Genomic DNA, 26,166 nt, shown 5'->3' with positions numbered 1-26,166 from the left:
GAATACAATTGTGTTCGCTTACCTCTTCATTAATATACCAGTATAGGGATGCATCCTTTAGGACAAACCAGTACTTCTTCCATTTCTGCGAAAAATAGCTCTTTGCATCTTTCTTTTTCCAAAGCCATCCCTCACAGTCACCACGGCCAAGATCCTTGCAAGAAATTCGTCTTTTGCTCTTGCCTGCTATAGCTCCTAAAGATAGTGAGTGGTAATACTCTTAATTTTGGAAAGTGCATAAAGATAAAAGATTAATCCCTAAATCCTAAAAGCAAGTAAGATACTTATTAATCTAATGATCATTTTCTAATTGTGTTATCACAGAAAATATGGGGATCTTTGATGCCTTTCCTTCCATATAGATGACAACATAATCGGAAATATGTGATTCTCACCTCAAGACTTTTTGAGACCATATCTTATCAAAGGATCTGTATGGTAAGTGATGTGAAAGCACACTGGCTTCAAGGCAATGAGAGGATTAACGAAATGTGCTAATGATTGCCACAGTACAAAAGAAGGAAGTTAAATGTTCATTTTCTTTTATTACCTTTGTTTTTCTTCTTTGATTTGTGTTGCAGAGAGGACTGCTGAAATGTCTGAAATTAAAGATAGGGAAGATTATTATCTTATATGCAGAGTGCAATCCAGAGAACCATGGGGCTACACAGAACTCTCACAAGCTGAATGATTACTCTAAACCCAGGTTAGAGCAGTGCCTCTCCCCATTAATATTTCAAAATAAGTTAATATAACCACATTACTTAACTTTCTCATCTTTCACGAAGCAGGAAAGAAAACCCTATCAGTATCTTCATTTTGTTGACAGATTCCAGGGTAAAACACATTGGTAAAGTAAATGATCTCCCTTCCTGGCCCACAACTGTTCCCTTGGAGAGATTCACTGTGGTTTCTAACACATCTCATCTGACTCTCACAGAATCTGACAAAGCAGGAGGCAAATATGTCTTTCTTATTTCTACCTTAAGTCTCTAAATCTATAAGCATTTCGATCAATATTTTAATCTCATACCTACCTACTTACGTCAGCATTAGTGGTGACTAATCTTCTTGTCAATGGTGCCAGCACCCCAGCTCCTCCTCTCTGCTTCTGACATAGGGACTTTCCCACTCCGCGACTACCAACCCCCACAACTATATGTCTGGAATTTTGAACATGTCCCAGCCACTGCCTCTAATATTTGTGGATTATAAAGTCCAATACCAGCCGGGTGGTGGTGGCACACACCTTTAATCCCAGCACTTGGGAGGCAGAGCCAGGTGGATCTCTGTGAGTTCGAGGCCAGCCTGGTCTACACAGCAAGATCCAGGACAGGCACCAAAACTACACAGAGAAATCCTGTCTCGAAAAACTAAAGTCCAAAACCACTGTCCAATGAAAAAATATTGTGTCATCTAAATCATTGACTACACCACCCAATTATGCTTGTACTTCTATCCTACCTACTTTCCATGGGATATTATTATAATGGTTCCTTTGCACTATTCCCTGCATCTAATATATAAATAACTAAACAATGCAATACTAAGTATCTACTTAACAGTTTACCATGTCTGGAGAAAAAAACATCTGTACTGACTCACCTAACTTCAATTAATAACTAAAAGTTACTGGCTCTACTCAGATAATACACTCATACAAAATTTTCACTGGTATAATAAAATTAATTATAATTAACTAACGAAGAGAGAACAGAGATTGCCTGTGTGTTAAGTCACAGACATTCTTTGAAGGGAATGTTCCTGTGAGTAACAGACTTTTCTTTTTCTACATAAATGACTAGATTTTAATTATATAAAATTTTTTTATTTAGTTGTATAATAAATTCATATTACTATTTAATGTATAAGCTCCTAAAATTGTATATTTATATAAACATTTTTGCTGTGTGTATGATTTATAAACATCTAGTACATATGGAGGGTACCAGCCATAAATAGCCACGTACTCTCTTGATACACAACGTAATGCAGAAATATAATCACTCAAATGTCAAAGCACCATAAATTTGTGTTGTGTTACATGCATATGTAAACACACATATAAATGTATGTGTGTGTGTGTGTGTGTGTATATATATATATATATATATATATATTCCTACACATATAAACGTATATAAACATAGTAACATTTGCAGGGATCATGGCTATAGAAATTTACAAATACTTTCTGAGAAACAGCATAAAAGACAAAACTATGCATATTGGTAATTCAGGTTAGTGTATTTAAGTATATTTAGATATACTTAATTTACACATAATTATTTTCCATATATTGTTTGCATGAAATTACTCATTCAGTTTCTTCCTTTTGTGTTCCCTCAAGCAATCATTATAGTTTTATAGCTCATTACTTTGAAACATGACAAAGATGGGGTAATGTCTGTTTTTTAAGAAGCTATCAATATCAATAGCAGTTTATAAGAATTGGGTTAATATGTTATGTGTTTTATACTTCTTTGTTTAGTTTATTATGGTGCTAGAGATCAAACCTAGAGCCTCACGCATGCTTGACAAATGTCCTACTACTAAGCTATGCCTGAGGCCTCCTCTATGCTTTCTATCTTAGAGTCTCAACGTCTTCTTAAAATTTACAGAAAAGCCGGGTGGTGGTGGCGCATGCCTTTAATCCCAGCACTCGGGAGGCAGAGGCAGGTGGATCTCTGTGAGTTCGAGGCCAGCTTGGTCTACAGAGCTAGTCCAGGACAGGCTCCAAAGCTACAGAGAAACCCTGTCTCGAAAAACCAAAACCAAACCAAAACAAAAATTTACAGAAAACTAGTTTATGTTCTCCAGGTTTTCTTTCAAAAAGATAATATTGTCTTTCCCTATAAATATGCAATATTTTCATAAAGATTATGATTTCAGAGTACTATATGGTTGAAAACTAAGAACTTCCAGGTATGTAATACAAATTTATCCACATTCAACAAAGAAAAGATCAGATGTTTTATGTATATGTAAATATGAGGAGTGTCTTTAATAGATATTTCCTTATTTTTCAAATGACCTTTATATTTTCTAAAATGAAAGGGTTAATTGCTTGAAGTCAACTTTTTCTGGTTCATGCTAAAATAAATATATCTCTTAGAGGCTCTTGCATAGCAGACTGTTATATTAAATTCTATTTTATGCTAAAAATTATAAAAATACATTTGAATAACAGTTTGTCTTGGCATAATATCTTCAACTGAAACTAATGCACAATTTTTACAATAACTTTTATTAAAGGGTCTCACTAGGTATTTCAGACCGGCCTCAAACTCTAGATCCTCTAGTCTCAGTATCCTGAGCGCTGGCATTTGAGGTATGAGTCACCACGCCTAGCTTCAGATTGGTAATTTGAACATTTTATGTTTGGCATTTATTGTTATCTATATCTACTCTATTGTAATCTATATTTAGTCTTTCATTAGCTTTTAAGATATTTTTCTATTCTTTATCTATATTCTATACTTGCATTGTGTCAAAATTATAATTTATCTTAATCTTATTTAGCATTCATTAGGTTGTATTATTTCTTTATGAACACTTTGTTATTATTTCTTTTAAATTTTGTCTTTACCAGCTCCTCTTTCTCTAGATGAATGTTGACATGTGTCAATTTATCACCTATGTGTATTTCACATTTTCCCTTTCTTCATTCTGCATTGTCCTTTAAGTAAATTAATTTTATGTTTTTCCTTTTTATTTAATTCTCTTGGCTTATATCCAATTTAAACTTTATCTTATCTATTACATTTATTTAACTGACAATATTTTTTACAATTTAAGGATATTCAGTTGGTATTAACTGTAGAACAGCAATTATTTTTGAACTTTGTGTTTTATTTTGTAATTTTGCCATATTTCCATTCAGTGTGTAATGTATCACCTGATTGTTTAGTTCAGTGCCCTTTCTTCAGCATTAAGTTATTTTAGACACTTCAGAATTTTCTTTTCTGCCTAAGACTTTTGCTGTCTCCTGCCTCTATTCCTTGGGTCCTTTTTGATACTAACCAGGACTTTTTGTGATGACATGGCCTGCTTTTTCATTGATGCAGCTCAAGCATAGGAGACTTGGCCCATGTTTCTGAGTAAAGGTATGTGTTTGTATCCTGTTGACACCAGGAATTCACTTTGGCCACTGGTTTTATGTTTAGGAAAAACATAGTCACAGATGTGGATCCACCTCTTTCTGGCTTTCTAGTTTCAACCACAGGGCTAATTATTAGTTTCCTATCACTGATAAGGTCAATTTGGTTTCAGGTTCTCATTAAATAACCCGTGGCCATCTCTATTTCCTAGTAGATACATAGCTTTAGTATCTAATTACCAGAGAATTTTCTCCTTTCTGATATATATAAAAACTATGGCCATCTCTCTGCTTGTTTTATTGCTGTGTATTTAACGTAGAATGAATGTGAAAGCATGTGCAGGTGAGAGGAGGTGTGTTATATTAGTGACTTTAAAACACAAGCTTATAATGTTTATTGGTCATCAAAAATTGATTCATTTTCAAAGCATCCTGAAAGCCAGTTCTCTTCAAAACCTTATTATAATCTATCTACAGAACATATTCATTAGACTTTTTTGATGGTCCTAGTAAAGAAGTATTTTCTCTTTCCTTTTCAATAGTAAATATGCATAGCTATAATCATTGAATGCATTTTTAAATATTTTTTTTTTAAACATTTATTTATTTTGTATACAGTATGCCTGCATGTGTCCCTGCGCGCCAGAAGAGGGCACCAGATCTCATTACAAGTGGTTGTGAGCCACCATGTGGTTGCTTGGAATTGAACTCAGGACCTCTGGAAGAGCAGTCGGTGCTCTTAACCACTGAGCCATCTCTCCAGCCCCCTATTTTTATTTTATATGTATAGGTAAATTTTGTTTGCATGTATGTCTGGGTACCATGTACATATAGTACCCACAGAGGCCAGAAGTGGGTGTTGGATCCCCTGGAACTGGAATTACCTACATTTGTTAGATGCCATGTGGTTGCTGGTAGTTGAACTTGGGTCCTCTAGAAAAACAGACAGTACTCTTAACCATCAACCCATAACTCTAGCCCCTAATAATCATTCCATTTCATTAAAACCTTATATGAACAAAGATGATTAATGACATTTTCATCATGCTTCATCTGCATGTTATACAGTATATGGCATATATCCTAAGATCATTCTATCTACAAACATGAATATCAATGTTAACTATGCCCCTTTGTGAATAGTACCATTTTATCTTAATTAGTTTGCAGTATACATTTATACCAAACTGTTAAGCTGGATAGGAAATAGCCATTACCAGGCTTGGAGGTTAATAAGTATGGACCCCACCTTCACATTCACCTTTGGACCCCATCTCACATTTTCCTAGTTAACAAAGACAAAAAAGGAAGCTCTGCAATTGATCTTTTTCAAGAACAAAAAGACAACATGAAATGACAGAGAGAGGAGTATCAGAGTTTGCCCACAGCCTATCAAGGGAAAGCTACTTCTGCTTGACTGAGTTATATCACTGTTACTAGGTGGAGACATGGTACTCCAGTCTATCCCAAAGATAGAAGCCCCTACCCTATCCCATGCCCAATACAGTTATCTAAAGATTTTTGCTGTTAAGCATGTCTGACTGTGTGATATCCAATTTAAAACTAACTTTTCTTTTTGTCTCTTTCTATCTCTTCAGATACTAACCAAAATTTTAACCATGTAGACATGTCCTGACACTGGACATTTTTATTCACACCCCTGGACACCCCCGTTCCTCCACGTAGCTCTGTGCAGACTTCTATTCCTGAGGCTGCCTGCTTTGCCTTTCTCTAACTTAATGATCGTCAAGCTTCCTTCTAAGTTATGTTTAAATGTTTTCGGAGATTAAATGAAATGATATTTTTAATTATCTTTAGGTTATCTCTCTTAAATCTTGTAATCAAATTTTCCTCAGCTTTAGTTTCTAAAATTAACATTTGAAAGTGCCAGACCTAAATCATCAAAAAGTAAGCTAATTAGTATTTGAAATAAACCTGCTAGAGGCAAACTCCAGAAAAACCAGTTCTTTTTTGTCTCAAATTCAAATTGTATCTAAATCCTTGCATTTTAGTTAGCTTCAAAAAACAGGCACAGAACTATTTGCATTTAATAGTTCCCAAATCACAAACACATTCATACACATTTTTAAAAGGCATGAGAATCATAATTATTAGCATACAATGAGTTAAAAAGGAAATACAAAAGTAAATTGTCCAGAAGTTTCTTATGTAGCTAATTTCAGAAGTTCCAGGGGCAGAGACTGTCTTTTGCCCCACTGCTGTTTTAGAACCAACCCATTGTTTATAAAAGACCAGTCAGTTACAGCTCTCTCTACAGTGTACCAAGGGAGCAAGGACTATTTTTATGGTTACATAAATCATAGATGCGATCAACGCCCTTGTTTCTCTATCTCAAATGATTCAACAGAGCCCAATGGCTCAATAAGAGTCCTCAAACGTTCTTGTCACATGGAAGACACACCAAATAGTTCAACAGATCTCTAAATTTGCTTTAAAAAAAACTTCCAAATCAACAAGTCCTGGCTAACAAATGGGATTATTATCAATCAGATTATAGGCTTGTCCCCTTAAGACACTGGTAACTCTAGAAAGACAGACCTCACAGCTTGAAGAAATCAAGCCAAGGTTCCTCCTAGAGTTGAGAGATTCCTATGATGAGGATTAAAATACACAGGTTTTTGAAGAGAAAAAGGAAACCCATGACAAAGAGACCTAAGCATGCCTCCCCTGAAGCCTTTGGCTGCAGGAACATCACAGCACTGTCCGTTTCCCCACCTCCAATGCCTCTGAGAGCTCTCTTTCACAATGGTCACTGTGTTTCTCTACTAACTACAATAGCCTTTGTGGCTGGAGACATGGCTCAACGGTTTAGAATATTTGTTAGACTCATGGAGGACCCGGATCTTGTTTCCAGCACCCACATGGTGGCCTGCAACCATCGGTAACTACAGTTTGAGACACTCTTCTGACTTCCAAGGGTATTAGGCATGCACACCCTGTACATGTATACATGCAGCAAAACACTCATACACATAAAATGAATAAAGAAATAGATAAACAAATCAAGGAATAATATCCCAAAAAGCTCAAGAGAAGAACTTCAAAAGACAAAGCTGACACAAAAGGTTCAAAAGAACCCTATGTTGTTCAAAAACACAAATGCAAACCGGAAAGCAAAACTCAAGGTGTTTATACCAACTGGGGAGAAATTATCAAGGATCAAACTTTCTTAAGAAACCAAAACAAAGTCCAAATACTCATTTGTCAGTTTTGTCAAGTAAAGACAAAAATCAACAGACATCAAAAGTGGATATGAGGAAAGTCCATGAGGCCTTAACCCAAAGAACTACGGCCAACTACGGAATCCTGAGAGCAGGAGAAATAGTCTCCAGGGAAGAGCACAACAATTGGTTATCTAATACCAAATGATCAGCCCTGAAAACATATATGCATGTAACATTTTACAGATGAAACAGGTTGTATTTACGAATATACACGTATATACATACATGTAATAGCAATTAATGAAAAAAGAGGCTTTGAATTGAAAGGGAGCAGAGGAGTATATGGGAGGTTTTAGAGGGAGAAAAGGGAAGGGAAAAGTGATGTAATTATATTATCGTCTCAAAAAAAAAAAAAAAAAACACCACAAAACACTGCAATGGATGCCAGCTCTTGTGAAATGATAGGAAAACATCCCTATAGTAAACAAACTCCAGGAGCTGCTAGGGATGTCCATCTTTCCTCTTCCTCCCAGGGTCACCTGCTGCAGGCAGCAGACATTTCAAAATGTATGCTTTTTTTCTTGCTATAGTTGCCATTATTAGCAGATGAAGGGGTCATAACCTATGCCCCAACAACAAGCCAGTCTCAGTCACATGGCCCCAACAGGTCAAACTAATAGTGAAAAGTTGAAGAGGGGGATTTATTCAATATGGTAACAATGGGAAGAGGAACAACCCCCACGCCACAGCCTGGCTTCTACTTTCTCTTTTTATTGTGCATATGAAAAATATGCTTTTACAGTATGAAAGTCCCTTTAATCTTCTAAGAATGATCTACATACTCTGATCTTTAATAACTTTTGAATTTATATCCTAAACAGGATTTCTTTATTGAGCTATACAGGCTGCCTATGTCATTTGATTTAATATGAATAACACTGATATCATAATATTTGCCACCTGTCAAATGTGCTATTCAGTCTTCTACATTGAAGTAAATGACTATTCATTGCTGTTCATTTTATTTTTTTTTCCATCCTACTAAGTCAGGTATAAAATCCTGGAGTCAAGTTTTTTTTTTTTTTTTTTTTTTTTTTTTTTTTTTTTTTACAGTCTAGAGCTAAGCCATAAACAAGTTGTATAAGATTGTTACATATATTTGCAGCCTCCTTCTATTATTAATCACTCTTCTAAGCTACCATCCTTGCTTACTTTGATTACTGAAAGGTATCCTTACCATTCTCTCTGCTTCTGCTTTTAACCTCTTCTATTTTAATGCAAGAGCCAGTATGATTCTATTAAAATGTTCAGAATATTGTAATTCCTACATGTAATACTCTCCAATGGTTTCTCATTATGAATACACATTCATATCCTTTCATAATTTTGAAGGCCTTACATGATCCCTTATTACCTTTTACCATTTGCTCTCCTTCTTAATTACTTTATTCCAGCCATAGTGGCTGACTCCAGATCAAGCCAAAGTGCAGGTCTATCTCATGGTCTTTACTCTTGCTGCTACCTCAATGTTCCTTTACCCAGACACTATCATGACATACTCTAGACCTGCTTTAAGTAATTACTTAGATGTTTAGTTTTAAAATAATTTCGGCATTCTTTATATAAAATTGTTAGTCCTCTTGCAGCTAACACTCACTGTTTGATTTTTCTTATTTGCATTTAATATCAAATATGCTTATATTTCTTGTTTATTGCACAGATTTCCTTCCAAATATGATCACCAATAAAGAAGAATTCCATTTTATACACTGCTTTGTCCTCGTCTATAATGGGGCCTAATATAGAGAAAGTGGATTACTAGTTATGAGTCAATAACTACTGAGCAAAACACCAGTAAAGAGCCTATGATTTAATCTTAACTAACTGATTATTTTAACCTAAAAAGTTATTGGATGGTGGGTAGACAACAAATCAGTTATCTCCTGTCCAGTAATCCATGTGTGCAACATATTCCTGAATTACATGTTTTTTAGTAGACCATTCCTTTGGGAACATAAGAAAATTCTTTTTTATCTAGTCTTCTTTAGCATTATTTGCACTGAGATTGTTTTAGAGCATTTAACATATTAGATTCAAGATGTGGTTGACCAAAGTACATTAAATGTGTCAAAAGATATTTATGCAAATAATTATATAATGAATTATGAATGGATGTGTTGAAATTGTAATTCTATCCAAAAAATAGAATGTGCTAAAATAAAAAGCCATTATGAAAGTATTGTTGATCCTCTTCTTAACCATGGTGATGCATGCAATAGGATTCTGTTTGGCTATAAAAGATCTCTTTTCAGACATTTGCCTGAAAAGACCATTTGTTTTTCATTTGCCCACAGATGTTCTCTTCAAACTCCATTCTCCCGTCTTTTGGATGAAGAAGTGGGGGGTGGTAATTTGGGTCATTCTTATCCTGAAATTTTCAGAAGCACTTATTTTAATTGTAGAAGAAAATGACAGTTTCTGTGTTGCATTTTGAAAGCTCAGCTACTATTAAATTCTTCTCAAGTTGCAAATTACTGCACTTACGGAAAAATTTGCAATCAAAATACTCTCTTGTTGCAATATAGCAACTTTCTTTCACTGTAATTTTCCACAAAGTTCCAAGATTTCTTCAGTGACTAGTTAAACCAATAGCATCCCTTCATCTACATAAGACAAGAAGGTGCTTAACAATTTGAAGTACTTGGGATAAATGACAGCTGCTTCTACATATTTAATTTTGCAAATAAACAAATAAACAAAATTATTTGAAGTCTTAAATATTTTAGAAAGTGAAACACTTTATCTCTTACTATCTAATTATTATATTTCAGCAGTAAAAGAGTGTAAATATGAGTAGAGTATGTGCTAATAGCACTAAATATTACATAAAATCTATTTGCAAGAAACAGCACAAAACTTAACTGGTTTGTTGCTGGTGGTGATATCCATGCTCATGTACTACACGAAATAAAAAAATTGGAACAGAGAGGAGTAATACTAGATGTTTCAGTTCAGTGGGGTAAGTTAGTTCTTGGCTGTTCATGAACCTGAGTTTTTATTGACTAAAAATGTATTCACATTAACTCAAAATTGATGCTTTGAAAACATAACCAATGAAGAGTCAGATTAGAATAAAATGATAGTTTAGATGATGAGTCTACATTCCCTTCAAACTACTTAGATTAGACACAGTCAATGATTATTAAAAAGAATGACCTATTTCCTAGCTTATGTAGGGAAAGAATATGAATCTTCTGCAATATCCTATCTTATGTGAATCTTCTTTTACTTATTACAGTTGTATGGAGAATGGTATGGAAAAGGGGAGTGATTAATACATGCTAACAAGAATCACCCCCCCTCCTGGAAAATAGAAATCATCATTCTGATATCATGATAATTATTTACTGAGGGATTATTCTGTGTTAGATACAGTATTGGGAGCTTGATATAAGTTATCAATTTTCATTCTTACCAAAACCCAAATCAAAACAACACCACCACCAACAAAAACTGTAAAGAGGCTATCATTGACACTATCTAGGAAGGAAGAGAAAACTGAGGCACTGAATGCATAGACTGCTCACTGAGGATCACATGAGTAAGGGCAAAGTAAAAATCAATCCTATGTCTGTCAACTCTGGGCTCCTAACTACCACATGCACTACTGCCTTGAAAGTAAGTATTATGTAATCATAGTAACCATTTAAAAGAGAAGAAAAATGTCACAAACGTCACAATATGACACAAGGCATTCATCCATGAATATTTTCTGACATGTGATACTAGTTCATAGCTATGTTGAAAGAAAGGTTTCTACAGAACAGAAAGGTAATAAATATCATGTTAGTGGAGATAATTTAAATCAGTAACACCTATCTCCAATTATGCTACATCAATTTATTTAGAAAGTCATATTGCTTTGCAGGTCAAAAAGGATGATTTATACTTATAATATCACAACATGAAGGGCCAAGTTATTATTTCTGTTTTGTAAATGAGATAGAACTTACAGTATGAAGGGTCATAAAGCTCAACCAAAGTAGACAGGTATGGGACTGTAGCCACATTTTATCTCAAACCTATTAGCAATGTTAAATAAAATCTGCAGTTGGAAAACGCCATGCTAATACAAGAATGAGGAAAGCGTGGATCCGAAAGAGAGCCTGCATCTGTACTAATTCTTTATGCTGGAGAAATCTCTTTGAGCTCATTCACTGTTATGCAATTTTTTTCACTAGAGCCATTCCTAATTAATTAAAAAAAATCACTGAAATTACTTGGCTCAGTGCCTCACGATGTGTTTTTTGCCTCCTGTAGTACTGTCTATTAAGGCAGAAACCCTTTGCTTTGGTCACTACTGACTACTCATCTCCTCACACAGTACCTGTTGAAAAAACAAATCGAGCAGTTACTGAACACCTGAGTGTGTGGGCTCTGTGGTATAGGCTGTAAGTTACAACATCTCATAGAACTCTGTCTGTACATCCTGTCTACTTAGCTTTAACATATCCAGAGTGTAATTTCACTCACTACTTTTACTGTAGCACATAGGCTTAAGCTACTCTGCCCTCTCACTTGAATTGACCCTATCTTATCTTATCTCCCTACTTTAGCCCCTTTGATCTATTTTCAATAGACAGCTGAGGTAATAACTTAGAATACTCATTTTTTTCCATTAGGAATGGAATGCACAGTGCCAATGGAGCAATACTCTAGAAGGAACCAGGAGACTTGACTTACAATTCTCCATACTGTAATCACTACTCCAGTTCTATGACTGTTGTCATTTCATTAAGCTATTAGTGACTTCAATTTTCTTATGTGTAACATCAAGAATTTGAATCAGATTCTCTTAGAATATTTCATAGACTATTAACTTTATTTGAATGTCATTTGTAACCGAATAGCAGGTAATTAGTCATCCACATAAGTTTAATTACTGACTTAGGATTTATATGCACCTGTTTCAATAACCAAAGCTAGATGGTTCTTAAAAAAACCCAACACTGTTTCAGCTCCACCATATATGGAAATACTATAACACCAGCCATATTAGGTATAGTTATTTTTGGGTATATGACGGATATGTACAATTAACATAGATCTTGTTCTTGAAACAAAGGAGGAAAGTCTTTAAAGAGTACAAAGCAGAAATACGGCAGCTACTGCTCTTAACATTTCTGTTTGGCAGAAACTGTTGACATACAATATCAGAGAAATCGGGTTAGGACTGACAGTCTTTTGCAACAAAGAGATGTGAATGACCAGAAAAAAAGGGACACAAAGTGACTTGATACCTGGAATCAAAAGATAAGGAAATAAAATTATATATAAAAAGAAGAGAGGAATAATAAAGAAGAATCACTTCTAGTAGAGAATATATGAAGTATCTCAAATGAATTGTGATATAGTGATTTTTATTAACTATGATATAGCTGAATCACAATTATTGAAATTTTTTTCTGACTATTCAGTTAATGATTTTTTTTTTGTTTTTTCGAGACAGGGTTTCTCTGTGTAGCTTTGTGTCTTTCCTGGAACTCAAAGAGATCTGCCTGGCTCTGCCTCCTGAGTGCTGGGATTAAATGTGTGTGCCACCACCACCCTGTGTGACTTAATGGTTTTGTTTGGAAAAGAGTCTGAGATCAAACAGCTTTTCCTGGTTAAATTTAGTTTCAGATGATAATGCAGATACTTTACTATCATGGAATTCTTTTCTGTCAGTGGACTTTGTTTCAAGAAAACTTGCTTTTATATTAATTCTTTAATGGGTAAAATATGTTTATGTAAAAATTTTATTCTGGGATATTTTCTGCCATGTACACTATACAAAATTTGTAAGATAACTACTTCAAACGAGACTATACAATACAAATTGTGTGAGGTTTTCTTAATCTGGAGTTTTTTCTTAATAGAACTATTTTTCTAAGAAAACACAAGATCAAAATCAGATATAAATTTAAAAAGTTTTAAAAGTCACCACATGTAATCAGCTCACTGAGTGATATGCCATATTTTTCAACTCTTTCACACTGAACTGTACAGTAAGAGTTGATATTAAGACTAAAAAAAGATGGGCAGGATAGATTTAGAGCACTTGCTGATCTTCCAGAGAACCCGAGTTTGGTTTTCAGTATCCATGCCAATGTTTTTTGAAACCATGTTCATTAAAAAATATTTTCAAGAAACTAGAATGTAACAGTCATCAGTAATTATGCCTTAATATAGTTCATTAAAAAGTATGCAAGAGTTGGAAATATATAGCAAATAATTAAGCTTAAAAATTAAGGAAAGAAGAGTCAAAATTTGCAGACATGGGAATAAAAGAGTATCATTGATATTAAACAAAAATAAATTCTTAGTTTAGGGGAAATAAACCCATTCCTCAAAGAAAACCACAAACCACTTCAGTGACGTTAGAGGGTATTGAAACTGTCAAGTGAACTGTATATTTAAGAATTTAGTGAAGAAAATAATGTGCTATAAGTTCCAGTCCTACAATCAAAATAGACTTTTCACAGAGTTCTGAGAGTAAGGTAATTTTACTAGTTTTATTAAACTTAAGATGTTTGGTTAAATGGGCTAAGGTAGTGATGTAATATGAGTAGTTATTATGGGAGCAAAATGGCTTCTTGAAATTTGAGGATGTTTCCTGATGGTATAAAGATTAGAAATATAGGTCTACAATATAAAAGAAAAAGAGGCTTTTAAAAGCTCTGGGGTCAAAGCTACTAAAGGCAAGTATGTCTTCAAAAAATTTGCAGGGATTGGCTTTAGTAACCAAGTCAAGGGTTTCCAACTTGGAATTTGTTCTCCCTCCCCAATGAGGGCAACACGGAATTTGTAGTAAGTTTTAAGTTTAATAAATTTAAATTTATTAAATTCCTTAATGTAATCATTCTGTGTTGTTTTATATGGTCCCTTAATGATTAAACCAGATTTTGTGTTTTGCTTTCTGGCAGTCATTAATCAGTAACTAGCAGAATAAGACCTACATTTGTTCAAATGTGAAACTGAATAGACTGGCTTTAATAATTTGTTTTATTTAGTATTAACAGACATCACTTTCAAAGTGAGAGGATATTAGTGAATCTTTTTGTTTGTTCAATACTCAATCTTATAACAAAATGAATGGAATAATTTAATATATTTATACATCTTAAAGATTAATACATTTTAGGAAATTAGCCTGTTTCTTAGGAATTCCATTAAATCAAAATATCATTCACCAGACTTGCAACACTTAAAAAATCCACAAAACAATAAAGTGAAATTGGTTAACCATAAATTTAATTAATATAAAAAAATTTTGAGATAGGGTCTCAATATGTAGTCCAAGCTAACCTCAAACTGTGGTTCTCCTGCTTCAGCTTCCCAAATGTTAGGGTTATAAGCACTTACATCATTTGGCTTTGGCTCTTATTTTAATATTTCTCCATATCTATATATCTATATATCTATATATTTTAATGATTAGTTAAATTTCTTTAACAGTTATAGAACCATTCAGATCATATACTTAATCTTGAGTCACCTCTGTGATTTTTTGAGAAATTGATCTTAACTAGGAATTTTTTATTGTTTAGTACCAATTAGGCCTGTAGTAATATACGTTCTTTCATTCCTAAATTTGGTAATTTGAGTCTTCTTTTTCTTTTTTGCTTTCCTTAGTCTTGCTAGATATCCATTAATACATTAAGAAAAAAATCTCACAGCTATTGATTATATTGCCTCATTTTTTCTGTATTTAGCTTCATTGAGCTTCTTCTTTAGTAAGTCTTCTTTCTGCTTTTCTGGTGAGACAGCACCTTGCTATGCAGACCAGGCTGGTCTAGAACTTGCAATCCTACTGCCCGTACTTCCCAAGTGATGGAATTATAGGCATGCAACACTATGTCTAGTTTCTTATTTTAATCTTCAGGTGGGAGTTGAAATCATGAACACCTCTTTCCTGTAATGATTTAAGAAATTTTTTTTTCGAGACAGGGTCTCACAATATAGCCTTGGCTGGCTTCAAATTCATAGAAATTTGCGTGTTTCTGCCTTCCACATGCTTGTGTTAGGACTAAAGGTGTGCACCAACAATCCTGGCCTGAAAAAATAATATATTGCTACAAATTTTCCTCTGAGCATATGTCTATTTTCATTCAGTTTAAATTTCTTGAGACTACTTTTTTTAATCTAAGGATTATTCAGAAGTATGCAGTTTCTAAGTGGTTGGATATTTATTTATTTCCTTTTGTTATTGATTTCTTTTTTTATAAAATGGTCAACAGTGTATACTTTGCATTATTTCTTTTCTTTTAAAATTAAGATTTGTTTTATGGACCAGTGAATGTCCAATGTATGCTTGAAAGGAATACATAACATGTTAGGTAATTGTCTTAGTTAGTGTTACTATTGCTGTGAGAAACACCGCAACCAAAAACAACTTGGGAAGGAAAGTATTTATTTGGCTTATACTTCAATATTACTACTTATTATTGAAGAAATCCAGGGCAGGAACTCAAATAGGGCAGGAACCTGGAGGCAGGAGCTGATGTAGAGGCCATGGAGGAGGGCTGCTAACTGGCTTGCTCCCCATGGCTTGCTCAGCCTGCTTTCTTATAGCACTCTGGACCATCAGGCCAGGGATGGCACCACCCACAATGAGCTTGGCCCTCCCACATCAATCATTAATTAAGAAAGTGCCCTACAGGCCTCCTTACAGGCTGATCTTATGAAGGTGTTTTCTTAATTGAGGTTCCCTCCTCTCAGATGACTTTAGCTTGTGTCAAGTTGACATAAAACCATGCAGCACAGTATTAGATCCAATTCCATACAGTCATTCTGTACATTTATATTCTTGCTGACATGTTTAATGATTCCATAAATTACTAAGAGAGGGATTTGAAGTCCCCAACCATAATTGTAGATTTATGAACTTCTCCTTTTCTGGTCTATTTTCATTGTTATATTTTGGATCTCAATTTATTTGGTGCATTAATATGCAATATTGCCATGTACTCTTTGTAATTAAGTGATTTTACTGTTGTGGTAGAGGAGGAAAGTATGACTTTTTTCTTTTTCTTTTTGCTGTTACAACAGATAGGCATTGTTGAAAGGGTTTGTATCCTATTAGACTACCTCTTTCCCGGCCAATTGGTTAATGAGAAAAAAATTACCATATTTTTTTTTGTTTCCATAAGCTTTCTAGGTATAATAGAGTCAACTGTTAACTTTATACAAATCTGGTCACCTAGGAAGAGAAAACCTCAACTGAAGAACTGCCGCCATCAATATGGATGGTGACCGTGTCTCTGAGGCATTTTCTTGATTGCTAATTGATGTAAGAGGGCCCAGCCATTATTATCGTTAGGAATGTGGGCCTGGGCTAACTAAGGAAAGTAGTTGAGCAAGATGAAGCAAGCCAGTTAGAAACATTCTTTTATGGTCTCTGCTACACTTCTTGTTTTGGCTTCTCTTGATGATGGACTATAACCTGTAAGCTACAATAAACCTTCTCCTTCCCAAGTGACTTTTGGTCAGTGTATCAAAGCTACAGAGAAGCAGGCTAGAACACGAACAGGCCAGGGTTCCGGAATCAGGGCCAGTTTACAGAGTAGTCAAGAAAAAAACATACTGAGAATGTAGCACTAGGTTGCACTTTAATGTTTGGAGGTCCCTAGCCTTCTCACCTTTCAGCATTTCATGCAGGTGAGTTAATGTATTTTGCCCAGTTTTTATTTTTTGGAGGGGAAAGAATTGTGATTAGTAGGAACAAGAAAATGGATGTCTGTACTATATTCTAAGGCTGAATTTGTAAATCTTTTAGGTTCATAAAGTATATTTATTCTCTAATCTAACCAGTTCAGTTATAAATATATCAGTTTGTGATGACCTAAAATGTGGCAACAGGGGTACTAATAGGTAATTCATTCAAAGGGAAAACCAAAACTATATGTGGTGGCTTTCTCTTGTAATCTAGTTCTCTGGAGGTTATGGCCAGGGGACTGCTACATGTTCATACTGTGTCTCCATAAAATAGAAACAAACAACAACAAAAACAAAAGCCCATAAACCATTTTATCATGAACATGATTAAGTTACATATTGATATTGACCTTGCATTTTGAAGAAACTATTGCATAAAGAAAAATTCTTTCATTTTTAAATGATCCTCTAGAAATGAAGTTCCACAACCAGGTTTTTTATCTTCTTCAATAAACAATGAATGATCTTTGGAAAAGTGGCAACAATTTCTACTCCTAGGTAATACACAATATTCTTAGCAGTTTGACTTACCTTTTATTGCCTTACTTTCTTCAATAATTCAAACATTCCCAGACCCATTCTCTATTTTCTTTCTCTAGTAGACACAAGTCTGTACATGCACGACAGAGGGGACACACTGTATATATAAATGTGTTCGATCGATTACCACTCTTCTAAGGCTAAATCCAAACTCTCTACCAGCTAATGTACTCTGAATCAAAGTGGCCTCTTGTTTCCTCTCCAGCTTCATCTCTTAACTACCAATTTTTGCTCTTGAACAGGCTGCCTGTCTCTCATCCTAAGATCTTAGTTCAGGCTGTTACTTATAATTGGAACCAGACTCTAGACCAAGTTCAGTGATTAGATGGCTTTTCTAAGTTGTGATGATAGCAAAAGTAGCCCCATTCACAGCTTATCAAAGAATGCTGTTTTTAGGTTCCCTTCAGATGTTGCTGGAAAGAATAAGATTTGTCAGCTTTTCATGGGTTTGGATGGGACATTTTAGTCTCCTGTAGAGGAAGAGACAAGGGAATATGGACCTGGAGAAAGGGAAGGTGGGAACTGAAGCTAATGAAGCTCTAATCCACATAAAGAAAAACATTTTTTCTAATCTAGTTTTATGAGAATAGGAAAGATAATTTAAGATAGAACTCTGAGAAACAGTTCAAGTATAAAGTTCTTAACTCTTTCATATCTTATATACTTAGATGATATACTGTTTTAACAATATGGTAGATTTGATCATTTGAGCATTAAGTTCCATTTCTCCAACTACTAATTAAAGTTCTCATCTTTTTCATGTATGTGCATGTTCACATGTGTGCACTTGAACATGGGCATTTACATGGTTATGTACATGTGTGGATATCTGTGGAAGCCAGAGATTCACTTTGGATGTCTTCCTCTATCATCCTCTACCCTTTTTTTGAGGCAAGGGTTCTTACTGATATTTAAGTTTACCAATTAGGCTAGACTACCTGTCTAGCGAGCCAAGGAGATCTTTCTGTCTCTATGGCTCCCCTGTGCTGGGGTTATAGGTGTGTATCACCATGCTTGACTTTTTATGATATGCTAGGGATCTGAACTCTGGTCCCTACTGTTGAATGACAATCACTTTAGTGACTTAGCTTTCTCCCAGTCCCATTTAGTCTGTTTTCAATGGTTAAGTTGAGTGGAAGCTACAGTTCTATTGTTAAAACAAACTCTATTTAGCCTAAGTAGCATGAAACATGTTGGAAGTTTAAGGGAATGTTACGACTAACAAGATTTTCAGCTTCCACATGGCTATTTTACTCTGGTTTCTCATAATCCATCTGGGATGGATTTAATGGCCCTGCCTTTGACCTTTCAAATGATGCGCTTTCATTAGAAAACTATTACATGCCAATGTGATCATACATTTTCAGCCCCAAATTCTTCAATAAGCTCTTTATTACTATAGGAGACTCAAAACTCCATTACAAAACTCTAACCCTGCCTACATTTGTACATATATGTATTGACTCTTCCTCATATAATGACCTACAGTTTTTTTTTTTTTTTTTTAAACAAAGTAGCAATTCTGAACCTCACGGAATCCCGGGAACATGTCATATCACACATTTGTGATCATTAGCATTTGCATTCTCATTAAACTATCACTACCCATTTTTTCACTCTTGGCTCAACTGCTGCCCATGATGAAGCTTTTTCTTATTTTCCCTGAAGACTAAGGTAACTTTTCTTGTTTCTACACTTTTGTATACTCCCATACATAAGTTAAATTAAATTGGAAATCTCAGCATATTTTCCCCATATAATGCTGTGCTTTCGCATGCACAGTTGTGTGTGTGTGTGCACACATGTGGAAGCCAAAGGTTGACTTTGAATGTTTTTCTACCACTTCCCATCCACCATATTTTTAAACATACATTTATTTATTTATTTATTTATTTATTTATTTATTTATTTATTTATTTATTTATGTGCTTGGTGCTATGTGTGCTCATATATCTGTGAACCCTGTATGTGCATGCAGTGCCTGCAGAAGACAGAAGAGAAGACAGTGTTGAAACTCCTGGAACTGGAGTTACAGAAGGCTGTTAGCCTCCATGTGGGTGCTGGGGATTTAACCCTCATCCTATGGAAGAGTAATTAGTGCTCTTAAACACTGAGATATCTTTGTAGCCTCTTCACCTTACTTTTGAGAGGTCACCACCGAACATGGAACAACTGTTTCAGCTGTGTTGGCTAAGCAGTGAGTTCTGAGTATTCTGTCTCTAGTTCCCCAGTATGAAGATTACAGGACTATGTGATTACAAGTGCCACTATGCCTAACTTTACATGTGCTGGAAATCTGAACTTGGTTCTCACACTTGTGCAGCAAACACATTCCAACTAGACCATCTCCCCAGCCCCAGTGATGTGCGGTGTCTTCCCAGTTTTATTAGCACATAGTGGATGCCCCTTTTTAAGTAGAATTATTAAATATTAAACATTCTATCTATATTCTGGAGCTGCCCAAGTACTGTGTATTAACATACAGATGAGTAATTACCTAATTACTGTTCTCTATCAATATTATTCCTATTAAGTTATTTCACTAAAATAGAGGTTGCTAGGAAATAGGAATACATTGATCAAATGAGTTGTAAAACAAATCAATCCATAATAATTTCAAGGTCAATTTCTAATGTTAGAGTCTTTTATAAAAACCTTGCAATGGGAAAAAAATCTGGATCTCATCAACAAAAGTAATTTGCCTTTCAAGAAAGACTGTATGAAAGACGTTTTGAGTTTACTTACATGGTACAGTGTGGTTTCTGGCACTGGTGTGCCCATGATGTCCTGTCTCAATGCATCCATTTGCAAACTAGGTAGCAACGAGTAGTGAGTTGGGCTATTACTCTTATCACCCTTCTTTTTTGACTTCTTCCCTGTGTCTTTTTTGCTGTTTCTCTGAAACATGTATTCTTCTTGAGCAATTTTTTCATTGCTCATATATCGAAGTAGAGAGTTTTCTACATAAAAAGAGAAATACACTGATATAAATATGCAAATATCTGAAATGTACCATTCTTTCCAAGTTGTGCTCTAAGATTTCATTTCATTACTTTAAATTGGTTTAACTTACAATACATGTAGTGACAACACAGTAGGACTTAATTATTTGATACCCTTATTTGACAATAAGACATAACTTTTTGATTATTTCTCCTGGTTTTAACTCTGGAGTAACTACATCAAAAACACCTGCAGAACTTACATTTTAAACTCTGTTTGGGTGGAACTTATAATTTGTAGCAAGTTCTGCATGAAAATTCTCCTAAACCTTGATGACAAACAACTGCCTCCAATATTTTAGGTAACATTTTTGGAGAAGTTAAAGCCCACATTATGAACTTAGTTCATAACAGTCTTTCTTGAAATTAGTAGTCAGCATTTAGTAGTTAACATAAAAATTTCCCACAGGGTGTCACTATTATAAGAAGTCCCAAAGAATAACTTAAGAGATGGCATATGATAAGTATTTTTAATTTTTCTTGATTTATACAATAAAACTAATGAGATTAGACATTGAAGCTCAGAAAATGGAATTAATACATGTATGTAAAGAATTTGACATTGTCCTTGAACTTCTCAATATTTTTGAAATGCTCACTCTATAGAACAAGTGTTAAGGAGAATTTTAATGAAGCAGACATTTATGCTTGCTTGTCCAAGTGGTCTGTGGATGTTCTACAGTTCACTGAATAGAAATGATAAGTAAATGGGTCAACCAAACCATAAAGGAAGCTTAGTTTCTAGGAACAGTTTTGATTTTGTTATCCATCTACAATTTATGGCTCTCTCCTGAAAGTGGAAGTAGCAGCATCAGTAGCTGGGCCCATCATATCCACACTTGGTTAAAGTCTAGTAAACTGTGAAGGTTTCACTTGCTCCTCTTACTGCTCACCTCAGTAACAGGTTAAGTGAATATAAAAACTTACTTTGGGTAGACAAAGGTAACCCACTCCCATGTAAGAGAATAACCCTGAACAGCAAACAGAACAGAAAAAGCACAAGCATTTTTCCCCTGTTCCCCCATTTCTATATTGTTTTCATTAAGAGTCACTGGCCCACTTTCCATTATACATTGGTTTTAAACCTATGTGCTTTAATGCTCATTATGAGGTTTAATCATATGAGGGGAGGGTTCATGAACAAAGTGAGTTGCACTGATGATTAGTTGGAACTGATGACAAAACTGTTTCTATTTATTGAACTGAAATGAATTCTTTTATGCAGTTTCACACTTCTGACCTTGTTTTCAAAATATTAACTTTCAGTTTACAAACATATATTCATCTTTCTCTGTGTAATTATCTGCCTAGAATCTCTTAGAAGGCATTCTTATAAAAGTCTAGTAAGTCTATTACTAATGGGTCAAGAGAGTCAAATACTGGTCTGACTTCATTTAGTTATACTGTCAGTCAATGATGGAGTAAGTTTCTGCTGAAGCCATAATAATCTATTTAAAGAACATTTAATTTTGCTTATTGTTAAAATAACCCAGCCTACACTGAAATTCTAGAACACTTACCTCTTCTACTATCTCTCTTCATCTTATTTGGATCTTCATAGTCCCCCACCCAATTATATTCGACTGGCATAGATATAGGTCGTAGCTTGCCTAAACACAGAGAACAAAGTTCACATCACATTGTTTTTTTTTTTTTCCCCAGGTAGGCTTATACTTATACTGATTTTCAGCTACAGTATACAAAACACACTCTCATATGCAACGTTATGGTTGACATGTGTGGATGAAGAAAATGTGTGTTTTGAGCCAGAAGGTGAAACTGCCTCTGAGAACTGTCCAGATAATACTAGTTTAAAGTACATTTTATAGATAATAAAAAAATACCCCATGTTTGCTCTCTTTGGAGTCCTGGATATTAAGGGTATATAATATTTTACAAAGGAGATCACTGTTTCCATAATTCTTTTCATGTTTAGTAATGGATTTCAGTGTTATTCCCTAATGCCCACTTATCTATGTCTTTGCTTGTCCCTTCTAAAGTAAAAGGCCCCTGCATTTTAACCTTACTTTTAGGACATTAACCTATCGTTTCTGGTATACTGTCACAAACTAACTTAATTTTGCCTAAATCATAGCACCATGTATTTGGATACTATCATGCCTTAGCAATATGGACATTCTGTTCCATGACCTATACTTAAACCTAGACATGTATACTTTTGATACAATAAGCATGTCTAGTTTATAGAATCAAGTATTCACTTCTTTGTCCAGTTTCTTTCTGTATCTTTTTCTCACTGAACACCACTTTAATTGAGCAAGCATCAGTCATAGCAAACGTTCTAAGTATAACACCCTGGTAGACCAGTAATTAACTCTTTTATTCAGCTTAAATTTCCTGAAGCACAGAATAGCCAATGAAAGTCAAATTACCTGAAAGTTTAAAAAAGATACATCTGACAAAAGGCAGTAGTTTAATAAATTCTGAATCAATGAAAACCAGAAATCTACACAGGCTTGGATCATAAAAATGATAAGATAATCATAACAATAAAAGTACATATAACCACTAGCTGTATGCATGTACTTTCTAAGAATTTTATAAGCATTGGATCATTAAATCCTTATGCTTATAAGGATTATGCTTTTTACCATGAGGAAACTGAGACCTGTTAAGTAATGAGCCCAAGGAAACACATCTGGTAAATGCCTAATATCAGGATTAAAATCAAAGCATATGGATACCAGTTGTGACATTAACCACTTTCAAGGTATCACATCATGTATTTCTAATAAATTTCATACAGAACTGCAAACTCAGCAATCCTTTTCCTTTTAATCTTTCAGTTAGCTTCTTTCCTCTCTTCACTGCATGAATTAAATTTGATTTTTGTCAGTTAATTAGCATGTATTAATTATGAAAACTAAGAGGTTTCATTCTATTTCTACACATGTAGATAAAGTATTTAGATCACATTTACTGTCTATTACTCTCATCTTCCTACTCCCTTCTTCTCCATCCCTATAAGTCACCCTTTTATTTCATGTATATTTTTATGTGCCAGCCAAAAAATTAAGAAATGTTGTAGGAGACTTTAATTTTACTTTAGAAAAATACACCAACCTTATACCTTTGAATTATCTGTACAGATATAACTTATTTAGTATATTTTGCTAGGCAGTTTTAAAGTCTGAGCATAAACTAGACATGGTAAAATTATTAATGAGGCAACAACGTGGTATTATTTAATCTTTTCAAGGTGTGCAACTGCCTTTATAAATTGTCTCATATGATTTTAACATTCTTGTGTCATTTATCTCTGTTCTTTTTGCACAGAAAGAATGAGTGAGATGATGTAGTTCAGTATATTCTGCCTATCAAGGGTAGGGTAAGCATGTGAAAAGTCTTTGAAGAATTCCTATTCCATTGCTTGATGGATCAGTTCCCCCGATTTTCAATTTTATAAGTGTTACATTTTCAAAATACCCGCATCTTATTCTTTCAGAGTTTAGTTTTAAATATAAATTCTACTTTAGCATGTATACCAAAACTAAAGCAGCTAATAGCACCTTTACATACCACCAAAAATTCTTTTGAAAAGCAAAAGATCTAATAAATAAAAACTATTTATATATCAAATAAACAGTTATGTATTGAAAACTTGTGTGGAGGTTTTAAAAGCATTAGTTTTCTGGAGTCAAGTGTCAACACAAGACAAATAGAGACACTTCTCATATAGCATAGGACATACATAATGTAGTCATTGCATCTTGGTAATATCTAAGATTCTAACAGAGTTAATTCATTGATTCATGTATCAGTAGACATAGGAACAAATTTGTATGACTTTGTTACTGATGATTCTTGGAGTCATTATTTAACTAAAATATACTGTACATTGTTAAAACAAAACTGAAGGAAAATACAGTGGTTTAGAAAAAAAGCTCAGAAAGAGAAATTAAAATTCATTTTTGGAAAAAATCAGATGTACTGTTTGGTTATTGTAAACTTTCACAAACCTAGGCATATCTGAAAATAGAGAATCTTAAATGAAAATATCTCCATAAGACTGGCTTGTAGGCAAGCCTATTTTCTTTTTTTTTGATGATTAATGTGAAAAAGTTCAGCCCAGCCCACTGTGGGTGGTGCCATCCCTAGAAAGGTGGTTCTGTGGTGGTATAAGAAAGCACATTGACTAAGCAGCTTTCTTTCTTTCTTTTTTTTTTGTTTTTTTTTTGCTTTTTTGAGTCAGGGTTTCTTTCTGTAGCTTTGCACCTTTCCTGGATCTTGCTCTGTAGACCAGGCTGGCCTCAAACTCACAGAGATCTACCTGCCTCTGCCTCCTGAGTGCTGGGATTAAAGGTATGCGCCACCACCGCCCGGCTAAGCAGCTTTCTTTAGTGGCCTGTTCTTCTATTCAGGTTCCTGCCTTGAGCTCATGCCCTGATTTCCCTTTAGGATGGACTATGATGGAGATATATAAGCTGAAATAAACCGTTTCTTACCCAAGTTGCTTTTGGTCATAGTGTTTGATCACAGAAACAGAAATCAGGGTTGTGCTATTATTATAAATCTAGCAGTGAAAATTAAAAAAAAACATTAAAAATAGGTAGATCATTGGCTTAGGTAAAATAAATAATTTTGCTTGTCAGTATTACTTTGTTTGTTTGGTTTTTTGAGATAGTGTTTCTGTGTGTAGCCCTGGCTGTCCCAGAACTCTCTCTGTAGACCTGGCTGATTTCAAACTCAGAGATCTTTACCCTGAGTGCTGAGATTAAAGGTGTGTGCCACCACAGCCCAGCCTCAATGTTACTTTAAAATGTCATCCTGTGCTAAAATCCCGAAACAGATTTAGTTTTATGATTCAGTGGTTCATGATTCAGTGATTCATGATTTCATGATTCAGTAAAGTTCAAATGTTAAATTATATTTTGGTATTATAGTGTTAGTGAAACTCCAAAAACCAAAAATATTGCAAGCATTTTAGTGTACTTAAATATATACTGTGATTTATACATGTATGTTAAGTTTGTACACGTCAGAATTCAACAGAAACATTGATTCAAAAAAAATAAATGACATTTGATCCATCATTACATAAATGTTTATAAATCTATGAAAAATACTGTGGAAAATGTACTATCTTTACATAGCAATGCATTCATTTTTGAGGTTGCAGTTAGTAGTATTATTTCACAAGAAAAATTACAGCCAAAACTGCAGTCAAGAAAAATGAGAAGTACAGCTCCTCTAACATTTTTTTGTTACCCACTACTTCTTAGAGTAAATTTTGATTTCTGAAAGCATAAGGCATCTGTTACGTTTGGATTTCACTTAGAATCTTATCCAGGAGTTCTGTCATACTTCCGTGATAATACTTTATAGTCTAACCACTGTTTTGTTATTAGGGTGTTTATATCTGCTGCACATCTGGAACTTTCTAACTGGAATCATTATAGTAGCTGAGGTTGCATTTTTTTATTGTATTCTAATAAATGTGAGTATTTTTGGGTTTGATTATTATTTCAAAATTAATGGCAAGTAGCCTTTAAAGATATGAACTGTATTTAACTGCAAACCCCCCAAAAAGGGGAATGATTTTCTAATATTAAGACTATAGATA

At 34.4% G+C, this 26,166-nt stretch overlaps 1 protein-coding gene across 1 annotated transcript in view; it reads right to left on the bottom strand.

Moving 5' to 3' along the window:
* Positions 1–26,166, bottom strand: part of Cnksr2 (connector enhancer of kinase suppressor of Ras 2) — a 237,507-nt gene that overhangs the window by 51,333 nt on the left and 160,008 nt on the right. The window contains exons 12-15 of the mRNA XM_059251058.1: positions 22,103–22,192; positions 20,326–20,540; positions 551–599; positions 23–195 (exon numbers count right to left, since the gene is read on the bottom strand). Of these exons, the coding sequence (XP_059107041.1) occupies positions 23–195; positions 551–599; positions 20,326–20,540; positions 22,103–22,192 (527 nt within the window). The remainder of the gene's footprint in view (positions 1–22; positions 196–550; positions 600–20,325; positions 20,541–22,102; positions 22,193–26,166) is intronic.

The sequence above is a fragment of the Peromyscus eremicus genome, chromosome X, assembly GCF_949786415.1.
Source record: "Peromyscus eremicus chromosome X, PerEre_H2_v1, whole genome shotgun sequence".
Taxonomy (NCBI): domain Eukaryota; kingdom Metazoa; phylum Chordata; class Mammalia; order Rodentia; family Cricetidae; genus Peromyscus; species Peromyscus eremicus.
The sequence above is the reverse complement of the archived record's forward strand: the minus strand, read 5'-3'. Positions and strand labels throughout refer to the sequence as shown.